Source organism: Anguilla anguilla, chromosome 8 (assembly GCF_013347855.1).
Source record: "Anguilla anguilla isolate fAngAng1 chromosome 8, fAngAng1.pri, whole genome shotgun sequence".
NCBI lineage: Eukaryota > Metazoa > Chordata > Actinopteri > Anguilliformes > Anguillidae > Anguilla > Anguilla anguilla.
This window is the reverse complement of record NC_049208.1, coordinates 8,022,976-8,039,488: the sequence shown is the minus strand read 5'-3', so window position 1 is coordinate 8,039,488 and position 16,513 is coordinate 8,022,976. Positions and strand designations below refer to the sequence as shown.

Below are 16,513 nucleotides of genomic sequence, written 5' to 3'. Positions count from 1 at the left end.
GCCGTTTGGTGGCTTCTTCCACTGGTGGTGCCGTCATTGCCCATCAAGCATTGCACTTCATGCTGAGAGGAAGGAAGAAAACGTTCTTAACTAAACTGCATCATCTCGAGGTTTATATTTTAGCTGGAGCACAAGCGAGGTTCTGTGGTTTGAAAATGGGGAAGGAAAAAAGCATGTGAAAACTGCAGTGGCTCTGAAGTGCAAAACACAAAAACAAAAAGAAAACGCAAAAACAAAAACTTTCAGCCCAGAGGTGCAGATGCAACATACAAAAACAAAAAGGAGTGGTCCTGAGGTGCAGATGCAACATACAAAAACAAAAACATGCAGCCCTGAAGTGCAAAACACAAATACAAAAAGAAAATACAAAAACAAAACTTTCAGCCCAGAAGTGCAAAACACAAATACAAAAAGAAAATGCAAAAGCAAAAAGGAGCAGCCCTGAGGTGCAAAACACAAACATACAACAACTAGCAGCCGTGAGGTGCAAAACACGAAAATACAAAAACAAAAATGTGCAGCCCTGAGGTGCAGATGCAACATCCAAAAACAATAACTAGTAGCCCCGAAGTGCACTGTTGCACTTCTGGGCTACTAGTTTTTGTTTTGTATGTTGCATTTGCACCTCTGGGCTGCTTGTTGTTGTATGTTTCTGTTTTGCACTTCGGGGCTACTAGTTTTTGTTTTTGTATCTTGTATCTGCACCTCAGGGCTGCTAGTTTTTATTTTTTCATTTTCTTTTTGTATTTGTGTTTTGCACTTCAGGACCACTCCTTTTTGTTTTTGCATTTTCTTTTTGTTTTTGTATTTTGCACTTCAGAGCCACCATAGAAAACGCTTCTTTCTGCAAATATTTACATACTGTGGAAGGCTAAAAAGGTTTTTAGATGCTGCGTTACATAGGTTTATATTCTCCGATTGGCCATAATTTGGTGATTGGCAACCATTTGGTAAAGCCAATAGGCATGGCAATGGCTTCTGATTATATATTTGGAGACTTTGTCCCCAAGATGCAACCATGTTTAATAGATCTCCAGCTGTGGTCCTTGGATTTTTATTCATCCTGCACCAGGCTGGTTTACCACTGCTCCAGTGATTCAAAGGGACTTAATTATTATGTTTTTTTATTTTTTATTTTTTGTATTGGTTTGTAAGCATTTATTGACTTGTGAACATGAACAAACCTTGTGAATATTAACAAGTGATCATGAACAAGCCTTTATCTTGTTTCATCTGAGAGCAAAACAGTGAGTGAAACATAGGTTTCCTGTTTCACCATAGTGAAACAGAAGGCCAGAGAAAGCCACAACACAGTCCCCTAAGATTAACATGAACCTGGCAAAAGTATCAGATTCAATACGGTCAATGCAATATAATCTGTTGGATTTTAGAAGAATAATTAAGAAAATGTATATTATTAGTTAAAAATCTTTAAATAAAAATAATATAATTTTTCAGCTTTTTTGAGCATACAACCCATTACCTGTAGTGTTTATTTTAGACAGCCAATTTTTATCAGGGGTGTCACATACTTTTCCTTCGAAGTACCTGGAGGAAAACCAATGCGGACACGGGGAGGACATACAAACTCCACACAGAAAGGCCCAGGCCAGGAATATACAAATATACAAAAACAAAAACATGCAGCCCTGAGGTGCAGATGCAACATACAAAAACAAAAACCTGCATACAGTGCACTGTTGCACTTCAGGGCTACTAGTTATTGTTTTTGTATGTTTGTGTTTTGCACTTCAGGGTTGAAAGTTTTGTTTTTGCATTTTCTTTTTGTATTTGTGTTTTGCACTTCAGGGCTGCATGTTTTTGTTTTTGTATGTTGCATCTGCACCTCAGGACCACTCCTTTCTGTTTTTGTATGTTGCATCTGCACCTCTGGGCCGAAAATTTTTGTTTTTGCGTTTTCTGTTTCTTTTTGTGTTTTGCACTTCAGGGCCAATGTAGTTTTCACATGCTTTTTATCCTTCCCCATTTTCAAACCACAGAACCTCGCTTGTGCTCCAGCTAAAAATATAAACCTCGAGATGATGCAGTTTAGTTAAAAACGTTTACTTTCTTCCTCTCAGTATGAAGTGCAATGCTTGATGGGCAATGACTGCACCACCAGTGGAAGAAGCCACCAAACGGCCACAATTTCAACTACTATCTACTGCACCCCGATCTCTGGCACTTAGGAGTGAACGGAGAGCAGCACACTCTAAAAAAAACCCTTTCCTTTAACCTTTAAACTGTTCTATCCGACTCTCCCTTTGTTGCTTAGGCCAGTTGCACTTGAATCACTTCGTCCATCGTGCCGCAGAATAACAGGCCACCTCAACCCCACCACAAGCGAGAGAAAATGCAAACCAAATCATTTCTGGTGTTTTCAGTGTTTCATCTTCATTTTTTTTTTAACATTTACATTTACATTTGATCAAAAGCTGTAGCCCATTAAGATTTAAGCACTTAAAAAAAAAAAAAAAAAACCTATTCAGCCTTCCACAGTATGTAAATATTTGCAGAAATAAGTGTTTTCACATGTTTTCAGTGTTTATCCTTTAAAAAAAAATGTTTTTTTAATTTCTCTTTTTTCTTCTCAGAGGGTTTCCACTTCCTGGTAGAAAGTGTGCCAGGAGGCAAAGGAGCAAAATTCATGCATCACAGAGTCAGATTAGTGTAGCCACTGGTTAACGTCTCCCTGCCTTCCTTTTGCTATTTTTCACTGAGACATGCGCAATCTGTCACACCTCAGACTGACAGTCTGGCCCAGATATGCCCTTAGTGTTCACTGAGAAAAGTGGGATTCCTGCTCTTTTGGAAAGGGCATCCCTTTTTTGCATCTTTTCAAAGGAGGATTTTAGCGGACAGCTAATCAGGTCTGGCCCTGTTATATGGTGGTAGTTCTCAACTGTGTTTCCTGCCTGAAAACATATAAATAGATGTTGGTTTGGCATCCAGTTTCATTGCACTTGTGTGTGGTTATTACGGAACATATATCAAATACAATGGTATACAAGTCTATCCAGTAACTTGACAAAAACATGAATTGTTCATATAAAATGTTTGTGAAAGAAATGAAAAAAGAAAAAACCCAAAAAAACAAAACCATGCAGCTCAACAAAACTGAAGAAAAACAAGAAAGCATTTAATTTGTTCTTTCGACCATGGCCCTTAGAAGAATACATTGGCAAGGGTTGCAATACAGGCAAATCTTTTTCTTTATAATGATATCTGTAGGAAGGACCTAATTCAAGCCTTTTTCAACACTATGTGAGGGATGGTTTACTTATTTGATAGAATGCAAGTGTTAACTACTTTACTGATATAGTGTGCTTGAATTCAACATTTAAAGGGGTGTGCATTGACCTATTCAATGAACTCTCAGTTCAATCAACAATATTCTTCTCAAATGTTCCAATATTTGAAACTTAATCTTAGTGTAAATTGTACATACAAGGACATGCGAACTCCACACAGAAAGGCCCAGGCCAGGATTTGGGACTTTTAATTATTTTCAGAGGACAGCAGAGGATGGCCTTTATTTCTGCTTTTTCACATGCACTGTTTTTTTTTCTAATTTTAAGATTCACGCAGGGGCAGGAAATGTGAGTCATACTGCATGTCACTGAAAAAAATTAGCATTAGCTTAGATAGTTTTGTGCAGAAGCAAACACTTCACATTTCTATAGAGAGGTAGTTTGGATCCGTGCAACTGAATCTTCTGTGTGTATATTCGGTTGGAAAGTTGACACTGAAAACCATGCTGGTGTGTGTCTGGCTGGTCAGCAGTCTGATTCACATGATCTCAGGTGAGTTGATCATTTTATCTGACCCATTGATGCTTTCCAAGAGCTTCATTTCACAGCTTAAGCCTGCTCTCATTTTCCTGTGTTAAACTGAGTGTAGTTGTCAATATAGGAAAAAAAAACACTGTGTTCCCTTGTGGGCTTGTAAGTATCAATTATTAGATTGTGACTGCATTTAAAGAGCCTGTACATAAAACTGTGCATGACTAAAAACAGTGTAATTGGCTGATTTGAACCTGAAGTGATTGTTTCTTTGGAAATGTGTATGTCAGGATTCTGCCCAGTTTCTGAATTTCCTTTGATGGCGGCACTTCAGTTTTGTGTTTCAGTTCGTTCTCCCTCTTTGGTGTTTAATTGAATTATTGTTTTTCAATTATTCAATCATTGTCTTTGCTCGTGTCTCGTTCTCCCTTACCTCTCTGATGTGATTGTGAATTGTGCCCTCCTGTGTCTTGTTAGCCTTCTGTCTATTTAAGTTCTTTGTTTCCCTGAGTCGGGTGCTGGTTCCTTGTGTTTCTGCCCGTTGTTATCAGCCCGTGTGTTTCTGCCCGTTGTTATCATCCCCTGTGTTTCTGCCCATGTGTATCTGCCTGTGTGTGTTTCAGCTCGTATATCTGCCTGTGTACTGCCTGTGTGTTTCTGCCCGTGTGTGTGTTTCGGCTCGTATATCTGCCTGTGTACTGCCTGTGTGTTTCTGCCCGTGTGTGTGTTTCGGCTCGTATATCTGCCTGTGTACTGCCTGTGTGTTTCTGCTCGTGTTCTGCCTCGTTGCATATTTCTGTTATTCAAGTTTTTCGAGTTCCCTGCTTTCAAAAAAGTTTTCGTGAAATGCCCCTCGTGGACTTTTGTTTGTTCTGTTTCCCTTTTTTTTAACTAAAGTCTTTGTTTAAACTTTCCTTTTGAGCTTAGTGTTTGTTTTTTTTTACACTCTGCACTTGGGTCCTTACTCCAAACCCTGACAGTATAGTGCAAAATATTAAATATATATTTACCCCAGCGGACATTTAAATCCGAAACGGGTTAAACTCATGCTCCTAACTCCATGACAAAACCATGAAATTCATGGAAAAACTTCTGATTTTAGAGTAAAGAAACATTTTTTAAACTTTGAACTCATATCTATGAACACTACTTAATCTGTTCTGGATAAAGATATTTATCTAATATGGAAGGAGTGTTCTTATACTAATTGTAAATAGTTGTGAACAAAATGCATTTGAACTCTTTAAAAACCCAAAGTGCCAACTACCTAATGAAGGAATGGTGATTTGTAATTATTTCAAACATGTTTATATTACGTTTATATGACATTTTGGAGACATTATTGTCCAGAGTGGCATACATGCCTATTTCCCTGACCATTGCCACCAGGTCTTAACGGACCACAATGGAAATAAGCCCTTGGCCTCATAGTGTTTTATTCATTCAAATTCAAATTCTTTTGGTATTTGGGGCATCGCTGCTCAGAGTGGCCACATGTATTTTTAAATGATCTTCAAAGAAAAGAAAGAATTTAAATGAATCAATCCCCATAAAGGAGACTCATAATAAGTCACTCTCCGTTGCAGGTTGTTCTCTATATGCGAGCACAGAGGTCACTGGGTACACAAGAGGCTCTGTGGTCCTGCCTTGCTACTGCACTGAGGGACAGCCAACACCGAACACTGCCAGATGGAGTTTTTCTTCAGGTGTTTCCGATATCACGCTTTGGTCATATCCTAATACAGTGAACAACCGATTCAAAGACCGGGTGAATATTTCTGACACTCCAGGAAACCTGTCTCTCAGTCTCTCAGATCTCACTCGGTCCGATGGGGGTACATACAGTTGTGAAGCAGATGGACAACACAAAAACATCAGACTGACAGTGAAAGGTAAATTGGACCACATTTGCCCACAGCATGTCAAGTACGGGATGACACAAGGGCTCTATGAGTTTTATGTAACTTTACAGTAAATGTATTTGTTTCATTGCACAAACATGCAGAATAAAAATCATCATTATAGAATGAGTCACATTACATCTGCGCCAAGGTTGAGCGGAAGTTTAACCTTAGGTTTGCACAGTGAGTTTTGATAAGAGGTAATGTTTTAAACCTTAAATTTCCTTTATCTATTTCTCATTAGATTATTTTGATACATTAAACTACATGCAGCATTTATTGATATTATGGCAGAATCATAATCCCTTCTGCAATGTTTGAGTACTTCAAGGCTTGCTTCACAGGAGTGTCTTCAGCAACAACTAACTAACGTGTTGTAACTGGAATTTTGTACTCATATATCTCAAACTCAAATCATTACCACTGTAAATATTGTCATAATTATTGCCTGTTGCATCTTGTAAATTTTGAACCATACGACATCAAAGCCACGTTTCTACATTCATGTTACCTCGCCCTGTTCTCTATCTAGCCACATACAAACAATTACTACATATGTACGTTCTGCAACTCCCCATTAAAACATTACATTTAAAATCATGACTCACTCATAATTATAACTACTAGTACTGAACATGAGAAAAGCACACCAGTGCAATAGATTTAACATTACTTAAGCCTCCACTTTAACAGCTAATACTCTATAGCGACTGTTATATATACCATTCGATAAGGATACTAAGTTCGCTCATGGCCACTTCATTTACTTCGCACTATAGTCTGTGATCATGACAATCTTCACCTACATGCCCATTCTGCTAAAAATATATTGTTTCAACTTCGCAATTTCATAATTTCATCCTAATTTCTCTCACACTGTTGTTATTTTCTCATATGCAAAGCCTGCTGGGACATATGCGTCTGCTCCTATTCTCCACTATCAAGTTTTCCGGTTCTAGCTTAGCAAAACAGCGAAGAGGATTCCCACCTGCAGATAAGCCTATCAAAATGCATTATAAACCTTGCAAACACTAAAAGTGCATCTCCGCGAAATAACACACAACGGAGCAGCACAGCAGGGTACACATGTTGCGACCTAGGGAGCTCTAATTGTACGGGCTTGCTGAATCTTTTGTCAATCAAGGCTCGTTGGATGGCCGTCAGACCTGTGAGTACATACACTGGCCATATGTCACTTGCGTTTCTGATGCATTTACACTTACGCCACCGCACCCTTTGTCACAGCCAGTGTTTTACATATATAGCAAACCAAAACTGCCAAACGGTACACGCTCATCAGACTGTACAAATTCACACAGGGATAGCTATAATCCACAACCGTTTCTTTCAGGGTCACTTCGCATGTCTCACTCTCATAATAAAACGCTTTGCAAAAAGAAATGACATCTCATAAAAAACACGTTTTCAACGTACAAAAATGCCAAGTTACTCACACATACAAGACCAGTCCAGGCCTGCCATTAAAGGTATTGATATCAAAATGACGCCAAGTTACGGTACTACAAACAATATAGGCTATCTTGCCTCACCGAAATTAAATAAGATGTATTCCAAAACAATGCTACCCAATATTTCCTCAATTCTTTCAAGTCTCTTGGCCCTGTGTTTTGTAATCTTACCATTTTACAATGTCATGCAAACTTTGTGTCAGATCAAAGAGTCGAATATTTCGAATTGCCTCATGGAACACATTGAAATTCATGTAGAAAACTGCTGGTGAGTAACTACAGGAAGCATTATTTCTTGGGGAAACATATGTTTACACTTGCTTCTGAACTGAATTTCAGTAAATGTACAAGTAATTGTATATTTGCTACGTACAATAAATACTGCATGTAAAATACATATTGTACATACATACATAGATAATTTTATCCCAATGGGGACATTTCCCTCGCAGCATGTTACATTCACATTTACAAGCAGACATTTATACCAAGAAACATACAATCATTCACGCAACAGAAAAGCTGGGCAGCGAAATACATACATACCAAGACAAATTGGATATATAGACGCCTATTCAATCAATCTTGACTTTGAGAAAGCCATCCACACATATGTTTGTCCTGTCCATGTAGTGCATGCTTATACACACAGGGCCAAGTGACTTGAAAGAACTGAGGAAATATTGGGTAGCATTGCTTAAGAATACATCTTATTTAATTTCGGAGGCAAGATAGCCTATATTGTTTGTAGTACCGTAACTTGGCGTCATTTTGATATCAATACCTGTAATGGCAGGCCTGGACTGGTCTTGTATGTGTGAGTAACTTGGCATTTTTGTACGTTGAAAACGTGTTTTTTATGAGATATATATTTACCCCAGCAGGCATTTAAATCCGAAAAGTGGTTAAATGCATGCCCCTAACTCCATGACAAAACCCTGAAATTCATGGGAAAACTTCTGATTTTAGAGTAAAGAAGCACATTTTTTAAACTTTGAACTCATAACACTACTTAATCTGTTCTGGATAAAGGTATTTATCCAATATGGAAGGAGTACTGTTCCTATACTAATTGTAAATAGTTGCAAACAAAATGCATTTTAACTCATTAAAAACCCAAAGTGCCAACTACCTAATGAACAAATGGTGACATGTACTTATTTCAAACATGTTTATATTACATTTATATGACATTTTGGAGACATTATTGTCCAGAGTGGCATACATGCCTATTTCCCTGACCATTGTGCTATACTGCCACCAGGTCTTAACGGACCACAATGGAAATAAGCCCTTGGCTTTATACTGTTTTATTCCTTTAAATTATTTTGGTATTTGGGGCACCTCTGCTCAGAGTGGCTACATGTATTTTTAAATGATCTTCAAAGAAAAGAAAGAATTTCAATTAATCAATCCCCGTACAGGAGACTCATAAGTCACTCTCTGTTGCAGGCTGTTCTCTATCTGCACCCACAGAGGTCACTGGGTACACAGGAGGCTCCGTGGTCTTACCTTGCTACTGCACTGAGGGACAGCCAATACCAAACAACCCCAGATGGCTTTTTCAGCATGATACTTCATATATCGAACTTTGGCTGAATCATAATACTGGGAACGACCGCTACAAAGACCGGGTGATTGTTTCTAAAACCCCAGGAAACCTGTCTCTCAGTCTCTCAGGTCTCACTCTGTCAGATGGGGGTACATACAGTTGTGAAGCAGATGAACAACGCAGAGTCATCAGTCTCACAGTGAAAGGTAAATTTTACCACATTTGCTCATAGCATGTCAAGGATGGGGTGACACTGGGTGACACAAGGGCTCTATGAGTTTTATGTAACTTTACAGTAAATGTATTTGTTTCATTGCACAAACATGCAGAATAAAAATCATCATTATAGAATGAGTCACATTACTTCTGCACCAAGGTTCAGCGGAAGTTTAATCTTAGGTTTGCACAGTGAGTTTCGATAAGAGGTTCTGTTTTAAACCTTAAATTTCCTTTATCTATTTCTAATTAGATTATTTTGATACATTAAACTGCTTGCTTGCAGCATTTATTGATATTATAGCAGAATCAAGTACAACATCCCTTCTGCAATGTTTGAGTACTTCATGGCTTGCTTCACATGGGTGTCTTCAGCAACAACTAACCAATGTGTTGTAACTGGAATTTTGTACTCATATCTCAAACTCAAATCATTACCATAGTAATTATTGTCATAATTATTGCCTGTTGCATCTTGTAATTTATGAACCATATGACTTCAAACTATTAAACTGAAGGTGTGGAAGGGCCTAGATGAGACATCAAATCAGGTGTGCTTATATCTGCTAATCCCACCTCCTTCTCTCTCTCTCTCTCTCTCTCTCAATCATTGTCTTTGCTCGTGTCTCGTTCTCCCTTCCCTCTCTGGTGTGATTGTGAATTGTGCCCACCTGTGTCTTGTTAGCCTTCTGTCTATTTAAGTTCTTTGTTTCCCTTACTCGGGTGCTGGTTCCTTGTGTTTCTGCCCGTCTGTTTCTGCCCGTGTGCGTGTGTTTCGGCTCGTATATCTGCCTGTGTTTCTGCTCGTGTTCTGCCTTGTTGCGTATCTCTGTTATTCAAGTTTTTCGAGTTCCCTGCTTTTTTTTTTTAGTTTTCGTAAAATGCCCCTCGTGGACTTTTGTTTGTTCTGTTTTCCTATTTAAAGTAAAGTCTTTGTTTAAACTTCCTTTTGAGCTTAGTGGTTTTTTTTTTACACTCTACTCTTGCGTTCTTACCTCAAACCCTGACTGTATAGTGCAAAATATCAAATTTATATTACAAAATATATATTTACCCAAAGCGGGCATTTCAATCCGAAAAGGGGTTAAACGTCTGAGTCACCAGTACTGCTGATGAAGTTATGCTTTACTGCCTGCAGTCTGACCTATAGAGGGTGCTGGTGCTGATGCTAATGTCCTCTATCAGTGTACTCACCTGCATTACCTGCATCATCTGCATTACCGCTCACTGATGACAGACTGAGGCCTGCTTGCACCTGGTGTGCTGCTGGCAGTAACTACGGCAGCAGCAACCCAAAATACCCAATGTGTACCACCAGGGGCGCCTTACGTGTGGGCGGAGTTTAAGACAATTCCAAGGGCCCTGACCGAAAGAGGCCCTCAAAAAACTGTGCAGTAACTGTACAGTGATAGGGTGGCCCGGGATCATGGGGCCCCAAAGTCCCTGGTGGTGACCCTGTGCACCAGCACTGTACCAGAGCCCTATTTTATGGTGCATAATGTCGGCAAACAGTTCTAATGGAATCGGAGTAAATGACACATGTTGTATACATGAACGTACATAAAATGGTATTTTTCCAAAGTTGCTATTTTCATCCTCGTTTTTTTACGTTTGCGTTGGGTGTGTGAAACCACAGCAGGATTGGTCTTTTGCGGTGTTAATTTTTTCAAACACTGCACAGTGATATTTCAGCACAGTCTGGCGCTAAGAACCTGGTCTTACGCACAACCTGAAACGTGTGCCAGCAATACCACAGGACCTCTATAATGGCCGGTTGTTAAAAAAAATAAACATTTCCTTGCTGTGCTTCTGCAGAAATTGACAAAGGTTTTATTTTGTAGAAGCCACAACCCAGTCTCCAACCACAACCAAGCACACATCCACACATGGAAGCAAGGAGATCTCTGAAAACCTGAAAAACTCCATCTTGTACGCGACCATTGCTGCTTTTGTTGCCGCGGTCGCAGTGTGTGGGGCTGTGTTATTTTACTGCAGAGTTAGATCCAGGAAAAATGCACATGTGGAATCCAGAGAAGAACAAGAGATGGGGACCGGGGAGCAGGAGGAGGAGGAGAATGCTGATTCAGTGACATATTCTACTGTTGTCCACAGTAAAACTGTGAAAAATACAAACATCCAAAATCAAAGTGAAGACTCCACGGAATATGCTGCCATTAAATGTGGAATGTCATCAAATTTATAGAAATACACCTTGTGCACACACATTCACACAAACACACACACACACACACACACACACACAAACGCATTCACATATGCACATACACACACACCATCTGTAGCAAAGAGAGCAGTTTGTAGCAAAGAGATCATTTATATTAATGTAAACAATGTGTTTGTGAATTTCTTTTGTGAATCATGTAAAGTATATAGGATCAGGATGAAATTCTATATTTTGTATTTTGCATCTCAGTACTTCTAGGTGCACTGTATTATAGCATGATGTTAGTTTAACCTGCAAAAACCTCTGATTATCAATAATCGTAATGATAAAATTTTGCATTAAAAATGTATGTGTATTGATACTGTAGTATTTCTTTATATTATTGCATGTGCAACAATGGAATGGAATTATGGTATGAGCATGGATAACTAGTTTATTTAACGTATTAAATTATTTAAATAATATATTTGTGGAGACAGAAAATCGCTAATACCAATGCATTTGTTCCATTTTTATTTCAGAAGGTATACTAGCTCGTTTGCTTATTAGCTGGATGAGTAGGCTACTCAAGTTGGTTAGGAAGCTACCAGCAAATAAGCTTGTGATAGAGATTGTTTGCTGACAAGCTCACAATATTGTTCCAGAAATGCACACACTAAGGTTAATCAAGGAAACAGTTTTCCTATGATAATGTGAGACCAGCCACATCCTCAGATCATGAAGCATGGGGCTTTATTTATGAAAAAAGTGCGCAAGCATTGACACACAAGTCAAAGTTAAGTGAGTTGTGGTAATGTCCAAATCAATAAGGAAAGCTTTTACAAAGCAAATAGCCTACTATACATACCAATGTGGTGTGTGCTTATAATAAATGCCAGTGAGGTGGCTGTTTCTTTTCCATTAATCACTTGAAGCGTGCAAAAGATGATACTATGTCAATGCAGCAAGCAAATTAGCTGAGCACATTTAACATTAAGCCCTTAACTAACTTAACAAGCCAAAACGTTAATGACTACAATGAATTTCTTTAACAAATATTATAGACCATTTCAAATCCATAAGGTCACCCCAAATTAGATGGTTTTCAACTCCATCTAGTGTCCCTAATCTCCAAATCTGAAGCTCTCTCCATGACCTCCGTGGGTACCAACCCTCTCATTGTCTCTTTTGATGGCATTGAGTAAACATATAACAGCGAAAAAAGATGTTGTTTGTTATAGCAAATCAGAGGTGGCATAATTGTTACAGTAGCTAAATTATTTTGGGCACCCAGCATATAATTCCCCCTACAATTGATTCAGAAATCATACTATCCCAGTGTGCATTGGGTAAGAGGCAGGATTACACCTGTGGATAGGCAGCCAACATATCACAGGGCACACACACCATTAACTCACACGCTCACACCTATGGGTGATTTAGAGTCTCCAATTAGCCTACCTGCATGTCTTTGGATTGCGGGAGGAAGCCGGAGTACCCGGAGGAAACCCATGCAGACACAGAAAGGGGCTGGGATTCGTACCCAGGACCTTTATGCTGCGAGGGGACAGTGTTTCCCACTGCACCACCGTGCCGCCCCACAAATAAGGTGCACATTTTTAATTGTAAAAACTATAATAAATTTTAATTTAATTTAATTTTATTTATTTCTGCTTTTTCATATGTGCAGTTCAAGGTACTTCCCATTTTAGGATTCACACAAGGGCACACAAAGTCCTCTAAAAATAAATAAATGAAAATTTATAACAGCTGTGCTGCTTTCCCGCCAGTGCAACCAGCAATCAGCCCATTACCCCAGCGTGCATGCCACACGCGGATCCCAATCAAACAATTCCCCCGTGAATCCAGCACAGCAAAGCCAGTGGCTTGTCAGGCTCACCTCTTGACATGAAGGCTTTCTTCACTGGGGGCCATAAGCAGTCTTGTTGAGGGGGGATGGTGGGGGTGCGGGGGGGTGGGGTGCTCTTTGAATATGTCGAGCGTTAGGTGGGGTAGGGGGGATGCTCTTTGAATATGTCAATCATTAAGGGATATCGTTGCGATAGGAGATTAATACCGCATGGGGGCCCCCTGGTGGCCACGGGGGCCCTAAGCAGCCACTTAGTTCCCTTATGCCTCGGGTCGGCCCTGGTTTGGACATTACCACAACTCACTTAACGGCAAGTTACGAAGCTGCTTGTGTGTCAATGTTTACTTTTTTCATAAATAAAGCCCCACGCTTCATGATCTGAGGATGTGGCTGGTCTCACATTATCATAGGAATACTGTTTCCTTGATTAATCTTAGTATGTGCATCTCTGGAACAATATTGTAAGCTTGTCAGCAGACATAACCTCCATCACAAACTTATTTGGTGGTAGCTTGCTAATCAACTTGGGTAGCCTACCCGTCCAGCTAATGAGCAAACTAGCTAATATACCTTCTGAAACAAAAATGGAACAAATGCATTGGTATTAGCAATTTTATGTCTTCACAGATATATTATTTCAACAGTTTCATACATTAAATAATAAGCTAGTTATCCATGCTCATACCATAATTCCAATCCATTGTTGCACATACGTTAATATAAAGAAATACTACAGTATCAATACACATACATTTTTTAATGCAAAATATTAGAATTTTATCATTACAATTTTTAATAATCAGAGGTTTTTATAAGTTAAACTAACATCATGCTATAATGCAGTGCACCTAGAAGTACTGAGACGCAAAATACAAAATAATATAGAATTTCATCCTGATCCTGTATACTTTACATGACTCACAAAAGAGATTTACATAGCTCAGGAGGTAAGAGCAGTTGTCTGGCAGTCGGAGGGTTGCCGGTTCAATCCCTAGCCCTGGACGTGTCAAAGTGTCCCTGAGCAAGACACCTAACCCCTAATTGCTCCGAACGAGCTGATTGGTACCTTGCATGGCAGCTTTTCACCGTTGGTGTGTGAGTGTGAGTGTGAGTGTATGTGTGAAAGGGTGAATGAGAGGCATCAATTGTAAAGCGCTTTGGATAAAAGCGCTATATAAATGCAGTCCATTTACCATTACCAAATTTTGCGTGTGCATATGTGAATGCTTTTTGTGTGCGTGTGTACGAGGTGTATTTCTATAAATATGATGACATTCCAAGCTTAATGGAAGCATATTCTGTGGAGTTTTCACTTGGATTTTGGATGTTTGTATTTTTCACTGTTTTACTGTGAACAACGGTAGAATATGTCACTGAATCAGCATTCTTCTCCTCCACTTGCTCCCCGGTCCTCATCTCTTGTTCTTCTCTGGATTCCACATGTGCATTTTTCCTGGATCTAACTCTGCAGTAAAATAACACAGCCCCACACACTGCGACCGCGGCAACAACAGCAGCAATGGTCGCGTACAAGATGGAGTTTTTCAGGTCTTCAGAGATTTTCTTGCTTCCATGTGTGGATGTGTGCTTGGTTATGGTTGGAGACCGGGTTGTGGCTTCTACAAAATAAAACCTTTGTCAATTTCTGCAGAAGCACAGCAAGGAAATGTTGTGTTTTTTTTTTTTTTAACAACTGCCCATTATAAAGGTCCTCTGGTATTGCTGGCTTACTATTCAGGTTGTGGGTAAGACCAGGTTCTTAGTGCCAGACTGTGCAGGACCACAGAATCAGCTGAAATATCACCATGCCGTGTGTATGCACAAATTGCAACCCCAACAGACCAATCCCGCGGTGGTTCCATTGGGCTCTGTCACTGGCATGGTACAGTGCTGGTGCACAGGGTCACCACCATGATCCCGGGCCACCCTATCTCTGTACAGTTACTGTTATTGTTTCTTTAACAGAGCAACTTAAACAATTAAAATTCATGCCATGGTCAAATATGTCCCACCCATCCAGCTCACCTGCAGCCAATGGGGAATTAACCTGTGAGAGGTTTTACATTTATATAATGTTGCCATTTGAAGATCCCATTTAAAGTTTTCCCCTGGAAACTTGTCTCTCCATCTCTCAGATCTCATTCTGTCAGATGGGGGTACATACAGGTGTGAAGCAGATGGGCACTACAGAGACATCAGTCTCACAGTTATACATAGATTTGACCAGTTGTGTTTAAAAGTTTAAATGGGCTGTGGGAAATGTCGTCTTCAAATGACAACATTCCATGGGTGGGACATATTTGGCTGTGGTGCTGTATGTGAATTGAGATTAAACTGAAGGTGTGGGAGGGCCTAGCTGAGACATCCAATCAGGCGTGCTTATATCTCTTAATCCCACCCCCATATTCCTCTCTCTCTCTCTCTCTCTCTCTCTCTCTCTTTCTCTCTCTCTCTCTCTGCAGGGTGTGTTCTGTCTGATTCTGAACCCATACACATCACTGGGTTCACAGGAGACTCAGTCATCCTGCCCTGTGCCTGTATTGATGTGCAGAGGAAACCTGAACGGGTCAAATGGACTGCACACCCTGGAGGTCAAAGCACTGTTATATTTCCACAAAGTCCTCCAAACGATCAACGTCAACGATCGCTACAAACACAGAGTACAGGTTTTGGACTCCATTTCCCCTGGAAACCTGTCTCTCCAATCTTTCAGATCTCACTCTGTCAGATGGGGGTACATACAGGTGTGAAGCAGATGTAAACCACAGAGACATTAGTCTCACAGTTATACATAGATTTGACCAGATGTGTTTAAAAGTTTAAATGGGCTGTGGGAACTCTTCAACTGACAACATTCTATGGGTCGGACATATTTGGCTGTGGTGTTGTACGTGAATGGAGATTTTCTGGGCCTTTCCCAGTTATATTGTACAAGAGTATTGAATAGGAGACCTACACATACACATTTCTATTGATTTTTTTCCCAGAATAAACACGCAAAAATGAGTTTTACTTCTAAAATAATCTCAGACATCACTTTTCTTCAAAACAGTCTCCTTTTCTTACCTCATATATATATATATATATATTGTGGCGTGGATCGGGGCATGCCCCCGCAGTGCCCCTCCCAGCCGGATATTCATCAGCTCAAACCTACCACCAGGCTCGCAGTTCAGGACCCAGGACAGCACCACTCTGCGAAGCCCAGCCACAGGACCCTGGAGAGCGGCAACCGGGAAATTCCCCAACTCCCTCATTGGCATTCAACACACCTGAAGTCAATGAGGCCACACAGCTGCCGCTACTCCAGGGAAACAAGCCGGGAGCTTAAGAGGAGGCCTTTGTCTCCCTTGAGCGGAGGGGGTTTTCGGGCGAGAACAGAGCGGCGAAATATCTGTTTGTAAATTTGTACTTGTTTTGCAGAAGCCAGTGGAGACGCGGGACCACATCCCTCTTCGTGCTTCAAAGAGGGATCCCCTAAGCTGTCTCCGGGTCATCACTACCTTAATTTCAGTTATTTTACTTTACTTTAATTTAATTTAAAGAAGAAACTTTTGTT

General features: G+C 40.0%; 1 protein-coding gene across 1 annotated transcript in view; it reads left to right on the top strand.

Annotated features, from left to right (window-relative positions):
• LOC118233566 (hemicentin-1-like) overlaps positions 1–16,285 on the top strand; it is an 86,020-nt gene extending 69,735 nt beyond the window's left edge. The window contains exons 8-10 of the mRNA XM_035429324.1: positions 8,605–8,910; positions 15,417–15,590; positions 16,101–16,285. Coding sequence (XP_035285215.1) covers positions 8,605–8,910; positions 15,417–15,590; positions 16,101–16,285 — 665 coding nt within the window. The remainder of the gene's footprint in view (positions 1–8,604; positions 8,911–15,416; positions 15,591–16,100) is intronic.
• The last annotated feature ends 228 nt before the right edge of the window (positions 16,286–16,513 follow it).